Source organism: Uloborus diversus, chromosome 9 (assembly GCF_026930045.1).
Source record: "Uloborus diversus isolate 005 chromosome 9, Udiv.v.3.1, whole genome shotgun sequence".
Lineage (NCBI taxonomy): Eukaryota > Metazoa > Arthropoda > Arachnida > Araneae > Uloboridae > Uloborus > Uloborus diversus.
This window is the reverse complement of record NC_072739.1, coordinates 56,323,364-56,336,273: the sequence shown is the minus strand read 5'-3', so window position 1 is coordinate 56,336,273 and position 12,910 is coordinate 56,323,364. Positions and strand designations below refer to the sequence as shown.

Below are 12,910 nucleotides of genomic sequence, written 5' to 3'. Positions count from 1 at the left end.
AATTATTTAAAAGCCGGAAAAAAAAATTTTTTTTTGTTAATTTGTGTTAGGAATATAGGATTGTTTTCCAAATGTTACATCCATATTGTCCGAAGCAGAAAAGACTATTTTTGGAGTCGGCAATTTTTAATGGGCGAGGACAAGCAGGCAACCAACGAATAGTGATTCTGATGCAGAAAGCGATAGTGAAGCTCCCATGAAAACTGTTACTTTTTCAAATGTTTTACATGGCCTGGAAACTAAAAACATATCTCATGCAGCAGGATGCAAAAGATAGAATTTTCTTCTAGTCATAAAGTCGAAAGATAACTATTTAGAGTCAAGTATCAAGGAAGTTGTCAAACATCTATTACTTAGTAGTTTAAAATTTCAAACTAACTAGCATGTAATAAGTCGTGGAATGCTGAATAAAAAGTTTTTTTTTTTTTTAATTACGCCCACCATCGTTCTTTCAAACATAAGGCGTCTTGCTGTCCAGTATAACAATGAAGTGGCTTCAAAGGGTGTTAAGTTCCTGGAAATCATCACAATTATGAATATCATGAAGAGAGGAGCATCTATAAAGATGCTCCCCTGTCATTGGAGAAGTCCCCTCACAGAGCACACAGAGAGGTGAATCTGCCAGGTTAAGATTTTATGTAAATGGGCCTGTAGATAGTCATGACCAGTAATGGTTCGGAAAGAGGCAACTCCCAGGGCTCTGGGAAGGAGAGAAAGGCGCGTACGCTGTTCATCATCCAGAAGGCAAGCCTAGGGCTTTCCGTCAGCTTTGTTCCTCAGGGCAGAGACTGTAGCATGTTGGATTTTGCTTGCGAGAAGTCGCTTAGCGTTTCTAAGTGGAACCAGGCGAGAAGGTGGATGCAGGGACGCAGCCTCTTTAGCCAAGATGTCCGCTCGTTCATTTCCATAGATGCCACAATGGCCTGGGATCCACTGGAAGACAACCTCTCTTCCAGAATGCAAAAGAGAGTCAATGGATTTTTTAGACTCAAGCTCAAGTTCTGAAGGATATAGATTGTAACCAGTAATGGTCTGAATCACAGCCTGAGAATCAACAAAGAGAACAATATTTTGTTCAGCTGGTTCTCCAATAGATCTGATGGCCATAAAACTTGCATTCATTTCTCCATCGAAGTTATCCGCCCAAGTGTCGAGAGGCTCCTGAAGACTAAAATGTTTGGAGTAGGCACCGGCACCTGCTCTACCAGCTGAAGGAGTGGCCGATCCGTCAGTATAAACCCTAAACCAATAGGATCAGCAAGAGAGATGGCGAAGGCTGTAGCAGATTTTGTGTTACCCAGGGTGCACCACGAGGAGGCCTGCTATACTATACCCCTGAACAAAAAGTGTACACTTTCTAATTAAGGATATTTTGCGCAGTTGCTTATTAGGGGTTTTAGGTAAGGTGAATGATTTTTTTCATGATTTTTTTTCCCAATATTTTTCCCACCCCGATATTACAAATAACCCCGATTTAACGTAGAAAAGTTTCGGTCCTGGTGAATTCGGTAAATAAGGATCCAACTGTATTTAACAATTTCATGTTTCTAAAAGTAAAATATTTCAATTGGAAGGAATTATTTAATGATGAAAGAGTTATATAGTTGAAGAAAGCTGCACGCAAACAATGAGCATTATGAAAGACATTGATTTAGGAAAAGTGGAAAGCTTCTGAAATATCTAAATAAGAGTATAAACTGGCATATTGAAATTTATAAAAGCTGAAAAAAAGCAAAGGCAAACCATGATCTCTAAATTAGAAATGACTGGAATTCAGTGAATTTTGTCACAAAATGTGTTTTTAAAGTAAATACATATTGTTTAATATACGCAATTATTTATTATTTTGTTTCTTGACTCTCTCTAATCAAAGAAAGCATAACTTGTAAAAGTTATTCCGATATTTTCAAATATGACTACAAAACATGCAATATCTTGTACATTTGAGTTATAGTGACCTCCAGTTATAATGACCGATTTTGTCTGGATGACAGATGTCCTTATAAACAGGACTGTAGAGTTGTAGTCGGACTTATATTGTGGTGAAGGAGTCGGTAATTTTCCCTCAAAGTTTGCTACTCTGCTTGTGCTTAAGGAGTCAGAGTCACAGGTGGACCAATTATGGGCTAAAGGAGTCAGAATCAAAGGTTCTAAAATTTACAAAGTCGGAGCCGGTCATTTTCCCTCTGACTCCACAGCTGTGGTTAAAATGAACGTTGACAGCATCTCCCAATAGTGAATAAGAGAAAATGATGGTAATTTTACAGAAAAATTGTTTTCTAAGATTTAATAGCTGATATTCTTTTTCCAATTCAGCAAAATGCATTGAAAATATTTGAATGTACAGTCCCCACTCGATTTACCATTCATCATATTTTTTCTTTTTAGCAACTTTATTCTAAGATATTAAAATGTTCTTTTAGTATACGATTAAAAAAAACTTGCTCGAATATATATTTAAAACCTAAAGTTGAAAATACTCCATGTTTCAAATATATTTTAGATATTTCATGACTTTTGAAAAATCACAAATTTTTAGAAAAAGATTCTAAATTGAATTCTAACCTACACATTAAAGTAGGCAGAAAGACTTATCAGTTCAAAAGACAGCAGCGGATTTATCATGCCATAACTGCAAGAGGCCCTCAAAAGTCAACTACTCTTAAACTTTTAATTTAAAGGCGGTAGGCAAAGGGGCCCAAAAATACAATGTGAGGGACCAGCAAACATGTAAATCCACCACTGTCAGACAAAAATTAAAATGTGGGAAAAAAAGAAGAAAATCTTCACCCCCCCCCCCCCAAAAAAAAACTTACTCTACTGTCTCTACAGACATGAGCTCCATAACAGCCCTTTTTTTTAATTAGTCCACTATTTTTGAATTATTTTAAAAATTAAAGGTCCTTCTAAAAGATAAATGTATCTAACAAATTATTCTCAACACTTTTCTCTCGTTGAAATTCCATTTCATACAATTTTTTTTTTTTTTTTTTTTTTGAAGAATATTGATTTTTCTTTTTTCCCTCCCGTTAAATTAAAAAATAATAATAATAAAATTTTTTTAAAAAGAATTAAATCTAGCTACTCGTTATCTTCAATTATATGTTTAAACTTTATTTTCACTAAAGTGGACTAAGCACGAGAATCTTTCAGGGTCAGCATACATGTATATCTCTCTCAGAGCTATGAAAGTACTAAATTTTTTTTTCACATTTGCCCTATTTTTGGATATTATCAATGAACCTTTTACTGTTAAAAAACCTATACTGCATACAAATGCTAGCACCACAGAGTTGTTATGTCAATGGAAGGTCAAGAATAGTGGTAGGAAAAACTACATTTTTTTTTGTAGCAAACTACAACTACATCTACTTTGTTACAAATGTAGTTAACTACAACTACAACTACTTTTTTTTAAATGTAGCAACTACAAACTACTTTTGAAATGTAGTCGCTACTTCGCTACTTTTCAAAAAATAAGTAAACAAAAAGCAAACACACTAGGGTGTCCCACAAAAAATGAAAGTTAATTTTTTCAATTCGCATACCTTCTTATATTTTTCCTCTTATATCAAAACAATTGTGGAAAAAAATATCATACAATTTGAAAAATGGCAACCCGTGCCGACTTCCATTTGCAACCAGCACTTGTATGCTTGGCCAAATCGAAAAAAACAACCTTTTTTGGAAAGTCAAAACTTCTGTTGATAAAACGTTGCCCCTATACCCCAAACCCACATGTACCGCAAAAACACTTATTCAAATTTAAAAAACATTTAGGTATCCCACACTTGGCCTAAAATTTATAATTTTCTTCAAAAAATTGATTTTTTTCTATTTATCTTTTAAAAAATTCAAAAATTATTAGCGGGCACATTTTCAGATCAACATTTGCACATAGGCGGACTTACGGGGGTGCACCGCACCCCAAAGATTTTGGTTGGGTTTTGAAAAAAAAATTAGTTTAGTATATTTCACTCAGAAACGCAGTTGGGGGAAAAAATTCATAGCTGCTATACTAGTAAATTTACTTGAATCCAGTGTTGCAAGAAAAATATAACTGTGCTCATATTAAGAATTAAAGTAATTTTATCCATTTAGAAAAAAAAAAAAAACCCTAATAAATAATTTCATGCAAATAAAGAAACTTTTCAAACTATTTATTGTTCAGTGCTGTGTTATTGTATAGAATAATTGCATGTTCTGTAATTGAGTATTTATTCGTATATCAATACAAATTCTTCTATTTTAAAACAACAATGGTTAATAAAGTCCAAAAAAAAACATGGCTATTGCAAGAAACTTGTTCAATAAAATCTACACCGAAATCAACCGAAAATCAACAATTTTAAGGTAAATAATCAAAAATTTTTGAAGGAGGACTTCCGGACATTTTGCTGCAGTTGTGCATCCAGGGGGAAGGGGCACAAGACTGCTGACCCTCCCCACAAAATGCTGAGTAGATGTTTTTAAAAAATTATTCTTTATTATTGAAGAGAAGAAAAGATCTCATTTTGGGAAAATGAGTTATTTTACGAAAAAAAAAATCTTAATTTCTCTTTCAAAAAGAAATATTGACACATAAATTTTTCAACAGCTTCAGATTATTGGCGACGAATTGTGTGCCTTCTCGCACAATCCTCTTTCTTTCATGTCTCCCCTCCCTTTTTTTTTTGATTGTTTCTATTAGTCCTCAAAATGTTTCTTCTCCAAAGCCCTTTCTCCAGTTAAAGTTATTACAGAGTACCTCAAATTTTGTTTCTTGGGCTTCACTTTCGCAAAATTTCCAAGGAAGATCTTCTAATCACCTAAATACATCGAAAATCGTTTAAAATTGCGTTTTTAGAGCTTCAGTTTTGAAAAACTGCAGTGTCCCTAACGTTACCAAATATGGTCTTACATTCATGTGTTTAAGACTTTAATCTTGGAAAATACTCGAACAAGGGCCTCTGACCCCCCTTTCTCTATTATCATCAAAGAGTGTTAATATTTTGGTTTTGAAAACTACTATTTCAAAATATTTAAGTGGGAGAATCCTTTTTTTTTTTTAATACCATGGATTATTGCAGAAGAACTTCATTTTTAGGTCTTCAATTTCGAAAATTTTTCAGGGGAGAGCTCTAGAACACCCCGTCCGGTAACAGCATCAAAAACTGTCCTCCGTAGTATTTTTGGATCTTCAATTGTGAAAAGTTAAAGAGGTAGCGTGGGGGAGGGGAGGGGGTTACGTATTTCTATCTAGTTTCAAAAAATCGATTGGAGGCAGTCTATGAGTCTCATTCATAACCCAAACTATAAATATGGACTATAATCACATTTATAAGACTAAAATTTCTAAAAATAGCCTTGGAGCCACACGTACCTTTCTTGATTCTCTAAAATATCACCAAGAACTGTAAAACTGCGTTTTCATACTATTTCAAATTTTTTCTGGGGCATGAATCCCATTCCAAACCAGTAGCTAGATTCACCCATTGCTTCTAATATCGACTTTCGTTTAAGACATTTTCTGCAGTTTGAAATGTTAAGAATTGCCCATCCCCTAATCTTACTAAATATGGTTTACATCGCATTTTTTTGGATTAAAAGTGTGTCCCGCCCTAAAATTATTTTCTGATTTCGCCACTGCCTTGTTATTCCGGGAATATCCCCCCCCCCCCCGCTCCTCAGATCCCCGTTATTGTTGCACCTCCAAATATTTCGGCCTAAATCCGCCTATGCATTTGCAAATGAATAATTTAAAAAAAAAATAATGTATTTAAAATTAAAAATTTAACCTAACCTTGAAAAAATCCATATCTTTGAGTACTATGTGGGAGACTTAAATATTGCAGGAGAGCAAACATTTCTGTCTAAAGTTCATTACCTACTTTATAGTTTATATTTTTTAGTTTGATAATTTCATAAAATTTACCTTACATTTAAAAAAATATGTATCGAAAAAATCAATTTTTTGAAGAAAATTATAAATTTTAGGCCAAGTGTGGGATACCTAAATGTTTTTTAATCTGAATAAATGTTTTTGTGGTGCATGTATGGTATAAGGGAAATGTTTTATCAACGGGAATTTCGAGTTTCTAAAAAACATATATATTAGTCTGGTTCATACTTTCAGACGGAAATCGGAACTGGTTGCTGTTTTCAAATTATAACAAAACTTTTTTTACAATGATGTTGTTTCCTTCAGTCAAAATATTTTAATCGCTGAAATTGATACGAATAAGCAGAAAAAAAAATAGAGCAAGGAAAAAACTTCCATTTTTCCAACGTTTATTTTTTAATTAAATTTTTAAAATGTCCTATTTTGAAAGTAAGGCGTGGTCTTTATGGCGTCACAAATGACGTACTTTGGAGCATCTGTCTACCGCGTTTCCACATTATGATAATCAAGAAGCAAATTAAATATAGCGCTCTATGCTTGCTATCAACCTTATCGTTGCCAGTAAGCGTGAGTAAAGATGCAAATTAAGTATTGCGATCTGCTTATGGCAGCAGTGAATGGCAGTTCATCATTTGTGATGTCATTTGCAGAAGCATAAACAGTGAAATTGCACCATTTAAATTAATTGTTTAAAATATTAAATTTAGTCAAATTATTTAAAACATAGTTAAATCTTATGTTTTAAAGCATGCTCTTTCAGAAAAAAAATACTTTTAAAATTTTGGAAACGACCCCATTGTTTTGACGCAAAAGGAAAAATATAACCGGGCGTGCAACTTGAAAAATCAACTTTCGATTTTTTTTGCGACACCGTAAGAGGATTGATCAAAAAAAAAAAAAAAGTTTAGATTGATAAATTAGCTCATCTGAACATCGAAAATTACTAAGAATTACATTTATTTTTTCTTTTTTCCGGCTAGGGCAGTTCAATATCATCCTCTTCTATAACATTTACAGTAGTTTCTTTATTTAGTGAATACTGCAAAAGCACTCATTTTTGCCAGATTTTAATTTTCGCGTGCCCGTCGTAAGCACGTCTTTTTTTTTGCCTTTCGGTCTGTTCTTATAAAATTCACGAAATTTTCAACTCGCGAAATCACCGATATCATCGTTTTTGTGAAATTAAGTGCTTTTACAGTATTGTGACAATAATCTCTTTAAAATACGAGTATAAAACGTTAATCCACGGGACATTCTTGGCAGCCAGAAAAAACAAAGGAGTTACTAAATTGGAGGTTATCGCTAATTCATATCCTTTTCTTGTTACGTCAAGCTTTATTTAATACAATTATTGGCGAAATATGAAAATTACGATGGCAAACAAAATAATGGCGTCAAACAGATAGAACGTATGGAGTCAAAATGATATGCCTGAGATCAGCTCGTATTTTTATGAGTCATATTTCTCATTTTATTTGACAGTGTACTTGTGTAAAATCTGCGCCATTCAAATTCGTTTGAACCTAGGATTCTTTTTTTTTTCTTAATTTGTTTACAAGTAGTTTCTAGAAATTGCTACAAACTACTATTTTTTTGTATCGAACTACTCGCTACACTACTTTTATTTAAAAGTAGTGCGCTACACTACAAACTAAAAAATGTAGCTACTACAGTAGCGTCGCTACTTGAAGCGCGCTACTTCCAACCACTGGTCAAAAATCAAAGCTGAAACCAGTTACATTGAATAGGTGGCTTTGAAAAGTACCATACAAATGAAAATTTTACAAATAGAACCTATTTTCTGATATTTTCTCAATGTTTTCAAAGAAGTACGTGAAATAATCAGCTAAAATGATTTTTATTTCTGTGCAACTTTTTTTTCTAAATTGAATATTTGCTTGTCTCAACAATACTAATTTTTAGTATAATTAAATAACTCCTGTATAAAAAACCAAAAAAAAATTTAGTTTTTTAGATTATTAAATTATATATGTTGCTAACATATGTTTTTTTAAATCATGAAAAACAACAAAAACTCCTTAATTCAGGGGGGCAGATAAGCGGTCAAAATACTCCAAACCCAAAATTGTCAACAAAGTTTTCTTAATTCAGTGCAAACAGTTTTAATGAATGAAATTGAGCATTGAAACTACTATTGAAACATGTAAGAAATACTTTTTTACTAAATAAAAAAGTTACGTGAATTATTATGAAATTTATGTGAAGTTAATCTCAATTCAAGCTAAAGAAAATAGATTTTTTTTCAAAGGATAAATATAATATCAAATGTTAAGATATTCTTACTCCCCACAAAATTTAATCACCATCAAATTCGGCAAAAAGAAAATGAACAAATAATAATATTGAAAGACAACAAAATAAATAAAATCACCGGCCTTGTAAGACATTTAAGTCATGTTTCAAGAGTTAAGAAAATCAAACTTACATCAATCCTTTGAACTTTGTAATCTTTATTCAGCTTTTTACCAAATGATTCTACAAGAATTCTAAACGAAACATTTGAACGAGAATATGGTTCCTGTAACAAAATAATTTTATTATCATCTATTCACACCACATTAAAAAATAGAAAATAAAATGCAAAATTTAATTTTAACAATTTAATTAACCTCCACACAAGTTCATATTTTATATTAAAATAATAAGCAAATTGTGAAAATTAAAAAAAAAAGAAAAAGAAAAAACTGAACAGCCTATTCAATCTCAAATGAAAGTTCATTCAACAGGTAACAAAATTGGATTTCAATTATTCTAGACCCTGCAAAGCTGGACTACCCAACTAGTGTACACAACTTTGGGGGGGGGGGGGGGACTCCAAAAATACAGTAATAATAATATTTATAAAAAAAATAATAAAACTTACAGTAAATGACTTTGGTAAAGCTTTCATTTTTTCATAAAGGCATGATATGGAATTGCTCTTTGCCCAAAGTTCATAGGCAGACCTAAAGTAACATAAAAAAAAGATTCTGAACAGTGAGTACAAACAATAAGAAATATTGATGACAAGACTTTACATTGGATAACAAGACTTTTTCAAATGATAAAGTTAAGGAAAAAACAGTGTACATCAAATATTTAGCAAACATTAATAGCATAAAACTAACTACCTTAGGCAGGAATAGAACATCAGACACTATAAAAAGCACATTTTGTGTAAAAGTGAAAGTTAACCCCTTGAGTACTCTGTCGAAAGAAGAGAACTGCTTCCTGCCACTTATGATAAGGAACCATACACGTGATTGATCAAAAACAAAAAAGCTGAAAGTTTTTTGTGGAATTCCTGAATCAGAAGATTGAAAATTGGGAAAATTCACTAATTAGTGAGTGGAAAAATGCTTTTATGTTATTAATTTTTCAACTTTTGGGAAACAAACATGTTTTCCAAAATTTAGCAACTTTTTCTATCCTATGGATTATTTATTAGGAACTGCTTCCTCATAATTTATTGTTACTACTAGTAGTTTAAGTGATTTATTAGCTTTTTATGAGACTTATAGTTTATCCATAATTTCAAACTAAAATTTTAAAGAAAGTAAAAATAAATACAATGTATTTACTTCATACAGGAATTTCAAAAATCACTGAAACAAAAAGGAAAAAAAAAAGAAGTTTAACTCTTGTACAGGATGCAGAAAGATAGTTCACTGAAAACAACTTTTGGATTCATTCACTTGCACATGGAAAAGTAGGCTGACATAGTTTAATTTTTTAATTTGGATAGCTATCTCAAAACAACTGCTATTGTTTTCCTATATTACTTATTACTTCCCAAACAGTGGTTCATATGAAACATGGTGAGCAAAAACAAGATGCTTCCATATAAACATGGGCAATGGCGGCAATTGGGGGGGGGGGGGGGGGGGGGGGGCGACCTCCCCCGCATTTTTTTGTCATTAACAATTGCCTCAATGTTAAGATTTTATTTTCAAAACATTCTGCATGAGATTACATGAACATCACAAATATAGTTTAAAATTTCAGTTTTAAAGCTTCAATTTTGAAAATTTTCCCGGAGAAAATCTCCGAGCGCACTCCTTCCTTCCTTTAAATTCAAAGACGACCTAAATTTACATCATAAAGACTCCAGTTTGAGGGACAAAAAATCAGAAAAAGAATCCCCCTAGATAGCGTAAAACTGCATTTTTAAGACTTCTTTCTCTGGAAAGAAAAAAAAAATCCGGAGATCCTTTTCTGAAGTCCCCCCCAAAGGAAGTTCTAAACTGAGTTCTTAGGATTTCATCAGTGCAAAAAAAAAAAAAAAAAAAAAAAAAAAAACTAGGAGAACTTCCGAAAACTTCTTTCTTCCTTCAGTCAATAAAAGAAAAGTCTGAAAGAACGTTTTAAAATAGGTTTTAAACTTTGTAAAATTTCTGGGAACGAACCCTAAACTAGCTTTTGTCGGATATCTTTTCATCCATAAGCTCATTATTTTTTGCATTGAAAAAGGCACACGTGTCTGCTGTAATTGGCAAATTTGTGCTTTTTCCAACGTTGTTTGTCTAACTTTCCTTGATCTAAGTTTGCTAAAAATGGTTTTAATTTGAGTCTAATACATTTTAAGATTTTTTTTTTTTTGGGGGGGGGGGGAAGAGCGTTCCTTGCCCTTACATTACCAAGGACAGTATAAACTTCTTCGATTTTGTTATTATTATTAGTAATTAGACTTTAATATAAAAAAACGTTATGGGAACCACACTGGAAATTCCTTTATGTTCCTCAAACGTTGCCAAAACACTACTAAAATGGGGTTTTTAAAACAACAATGCCAAAACATTTACCTCGAGAGAACATGAGAAGCCACCCCCCCCCCCCTCCTAGTCACTCAAAATAGCCTAAAATAGTCTTCAACTTCCTAAAAAAAATTTGCCCCTCACTTATAAGCCCTACTTGCCGCCTCTGTACATAGGTTTTTTGTTAAATTGCTGTATTTGTCTTCTCAAAACTAAAAAAGAAAACAAAACACACATGAAATAACCATAAAAAAGAATTTCTGAGAATCTGAAGAATAAGACTAGTGGAATTTAACCAGCTAGCAGAAAAACCACAGGTATGAGAATAGAAAGAGATACAAAAGAAAATTTTGTTACAAGGTCAATGTGAAAATAAGCAAAATGGATAGTTAAAGGTAAAGGAATAAATCAAACAGATTGTAGCCAAACAGCAGAAAATCTCACTTAAATTTGCACACAAAATATCCTACATTTGGCAAGACCCATTGTATGCTCAGAACTAAGAACTCAACATATTTAAAAAAAGAAATTACATGCATTTAAACAATTTTAATTTGGTGTTAAAACATCTCAATCTTTTAAATAAAAATGTTAATTAATAAATGTTAAAGAGTACGAGGAGAAATTTGAATATGAGATAAAATTTTTAACAATCATACTTCCTTTTCAACTATTGCTAGTTTTAGTGCTGAACAGGTAAAAAACATTTATGATTAGTTCACTTAATTAAGTAATTCAACTTTTCAAAGGCAGCAATGTAAAATTTACTTTCATAAGAGAATGAAGTTTATATGGGTTCACATGATCATAAATTTTAACTATAGAATAGGTAATAAAGTTACGTACCTTATTAATACTGTGCGAGACATGACTTTCATCACATCAGCAGATGATGCAAAGTTCACTAAAAGATATGGCTGAAAATAATAAACATATGAATTTCTCAGTCTTTCAATAAAATTGTCTCTTAACTCAGAATTAAAAAACACTATCACATACAAACCACAACATTTATATACATTGAAACCCCTATTTTATGTTTCTCAAGGGACTGGGTTTCATAACCGTAAAATACAGGAAAAAATAAATTACGAGAAATACATAGAGAGAAAAACTCAAAGATAGTAACAATGACTCTTTCAGAAGGTACAATATCTATATTTTATAAATAGAACATTGTTATACATTATATATTAAGATTATTTTAACATATTTAATCGCGAATCCTAGATTAAGGTTAAAAAAAGTCGACTCCCGCTACAACGCGATTCGACTTACGCAAAATGGCTATATAACGCGGTTTTTTCACCAGTAAATAATTTTTAGACCTACCGCGAATTCCTCATCCGCAATACGAAAATTTTCAGATTTGTGGTATGATAGTATCGGCTTTGTTATTGGCAATTTTATTTTCAAAGTAGATCAAACAAAGCAACGCAACGCAACTAGTAACATATAAAGGAGTCATGTTTTGATCCAAAGCAACATAGGAGCAATAGAAAATCAAAAAATTGCCTAATTGTTTTACTTGAATATAAAATAAATTTTCAACTGAAAACATACTTTCCAAGTCAAGCATAGTTACCCAAACCAAGTACAGAAATTATTTTTTCCCAATTTCAACAGTTTGAAAGCTAAATTACGTATTAATTTTATTATTATTCTTTTTGAATTAAACAACGCATATATATAATATACATATAGTTATGTTAAATAAAGTTCTGTCTGGAAAAATGTACGAAAAAAGGGACCTCCTTATATCGCTCCACGAAAAATAATCACCCTCATTGTTCGGCAAGAAAGACAGCAGAAAAAACGTCCTGTATAGGAAATGTAAAACCAAATTCCCTCGTTAAATCCCATCTTGTTGTCCGCCAACTGCCTATGATTTTTGATGGAAGCTGCATGCTGTATATGACATTATTACACTTTAAACTAACATCTTAAATAATGTGTCAAACAACAGTTTATGGAAGGAGATAAACAATTCACCCCAAGGAACGACCTCACGTGCTACAGAGGGAAACCAGGATACATCACACACACCCTTCACTCATTCCCCATGCAAATGCAGTTAGAACCAGCCACCAGGTAAGCATTCAGATTTCTGATCTCTTTCAGCTACACCTCTACTTGTTGACCATTCATCACCTAATCTTTCTCACATCGCCAAGAAGCATTGTTTTCAAAATGTCAATTCCTATAGAATTTATTGGTTCTCCTACCCATCTCTTCATTTTTACATTTCACAGCTAACACCACAAAAGCATTCATT

General features: G+C 32.3%; 1 protein-coding gene across 1 annotated transcript in view; it reads right to left on the bottom strand.

The window, feature by feature from the left end:
- Positions 1–12,910, bottom strand: part of LOC129230229 (tRNA (guanine(10)-N2)-methyltransferase homolog) — a 46,529-nt gene that overhangs the window by 18,905 nt on the left and 14,714 nt on the right. Inside the window, exons 2-4 of the mRNA XM_054864630.1 lie at positions 11,482–11,552; positions 8,766–8,847; positions 8,328–8,420 (exon numbers count right to left, since the gene is read on the bottom strand). Coding sequence (XP_054720605.1) covers positions 8,328–8,420; positions 8,766–8,847; positions 11,482–11,552 — 246 coding nt within the window. The remainder of the gene's footprint in view (positions 1–8,327; positions 8,421–8,765; positions 8,848–11,481; positions 11,553–12,910) is intronic.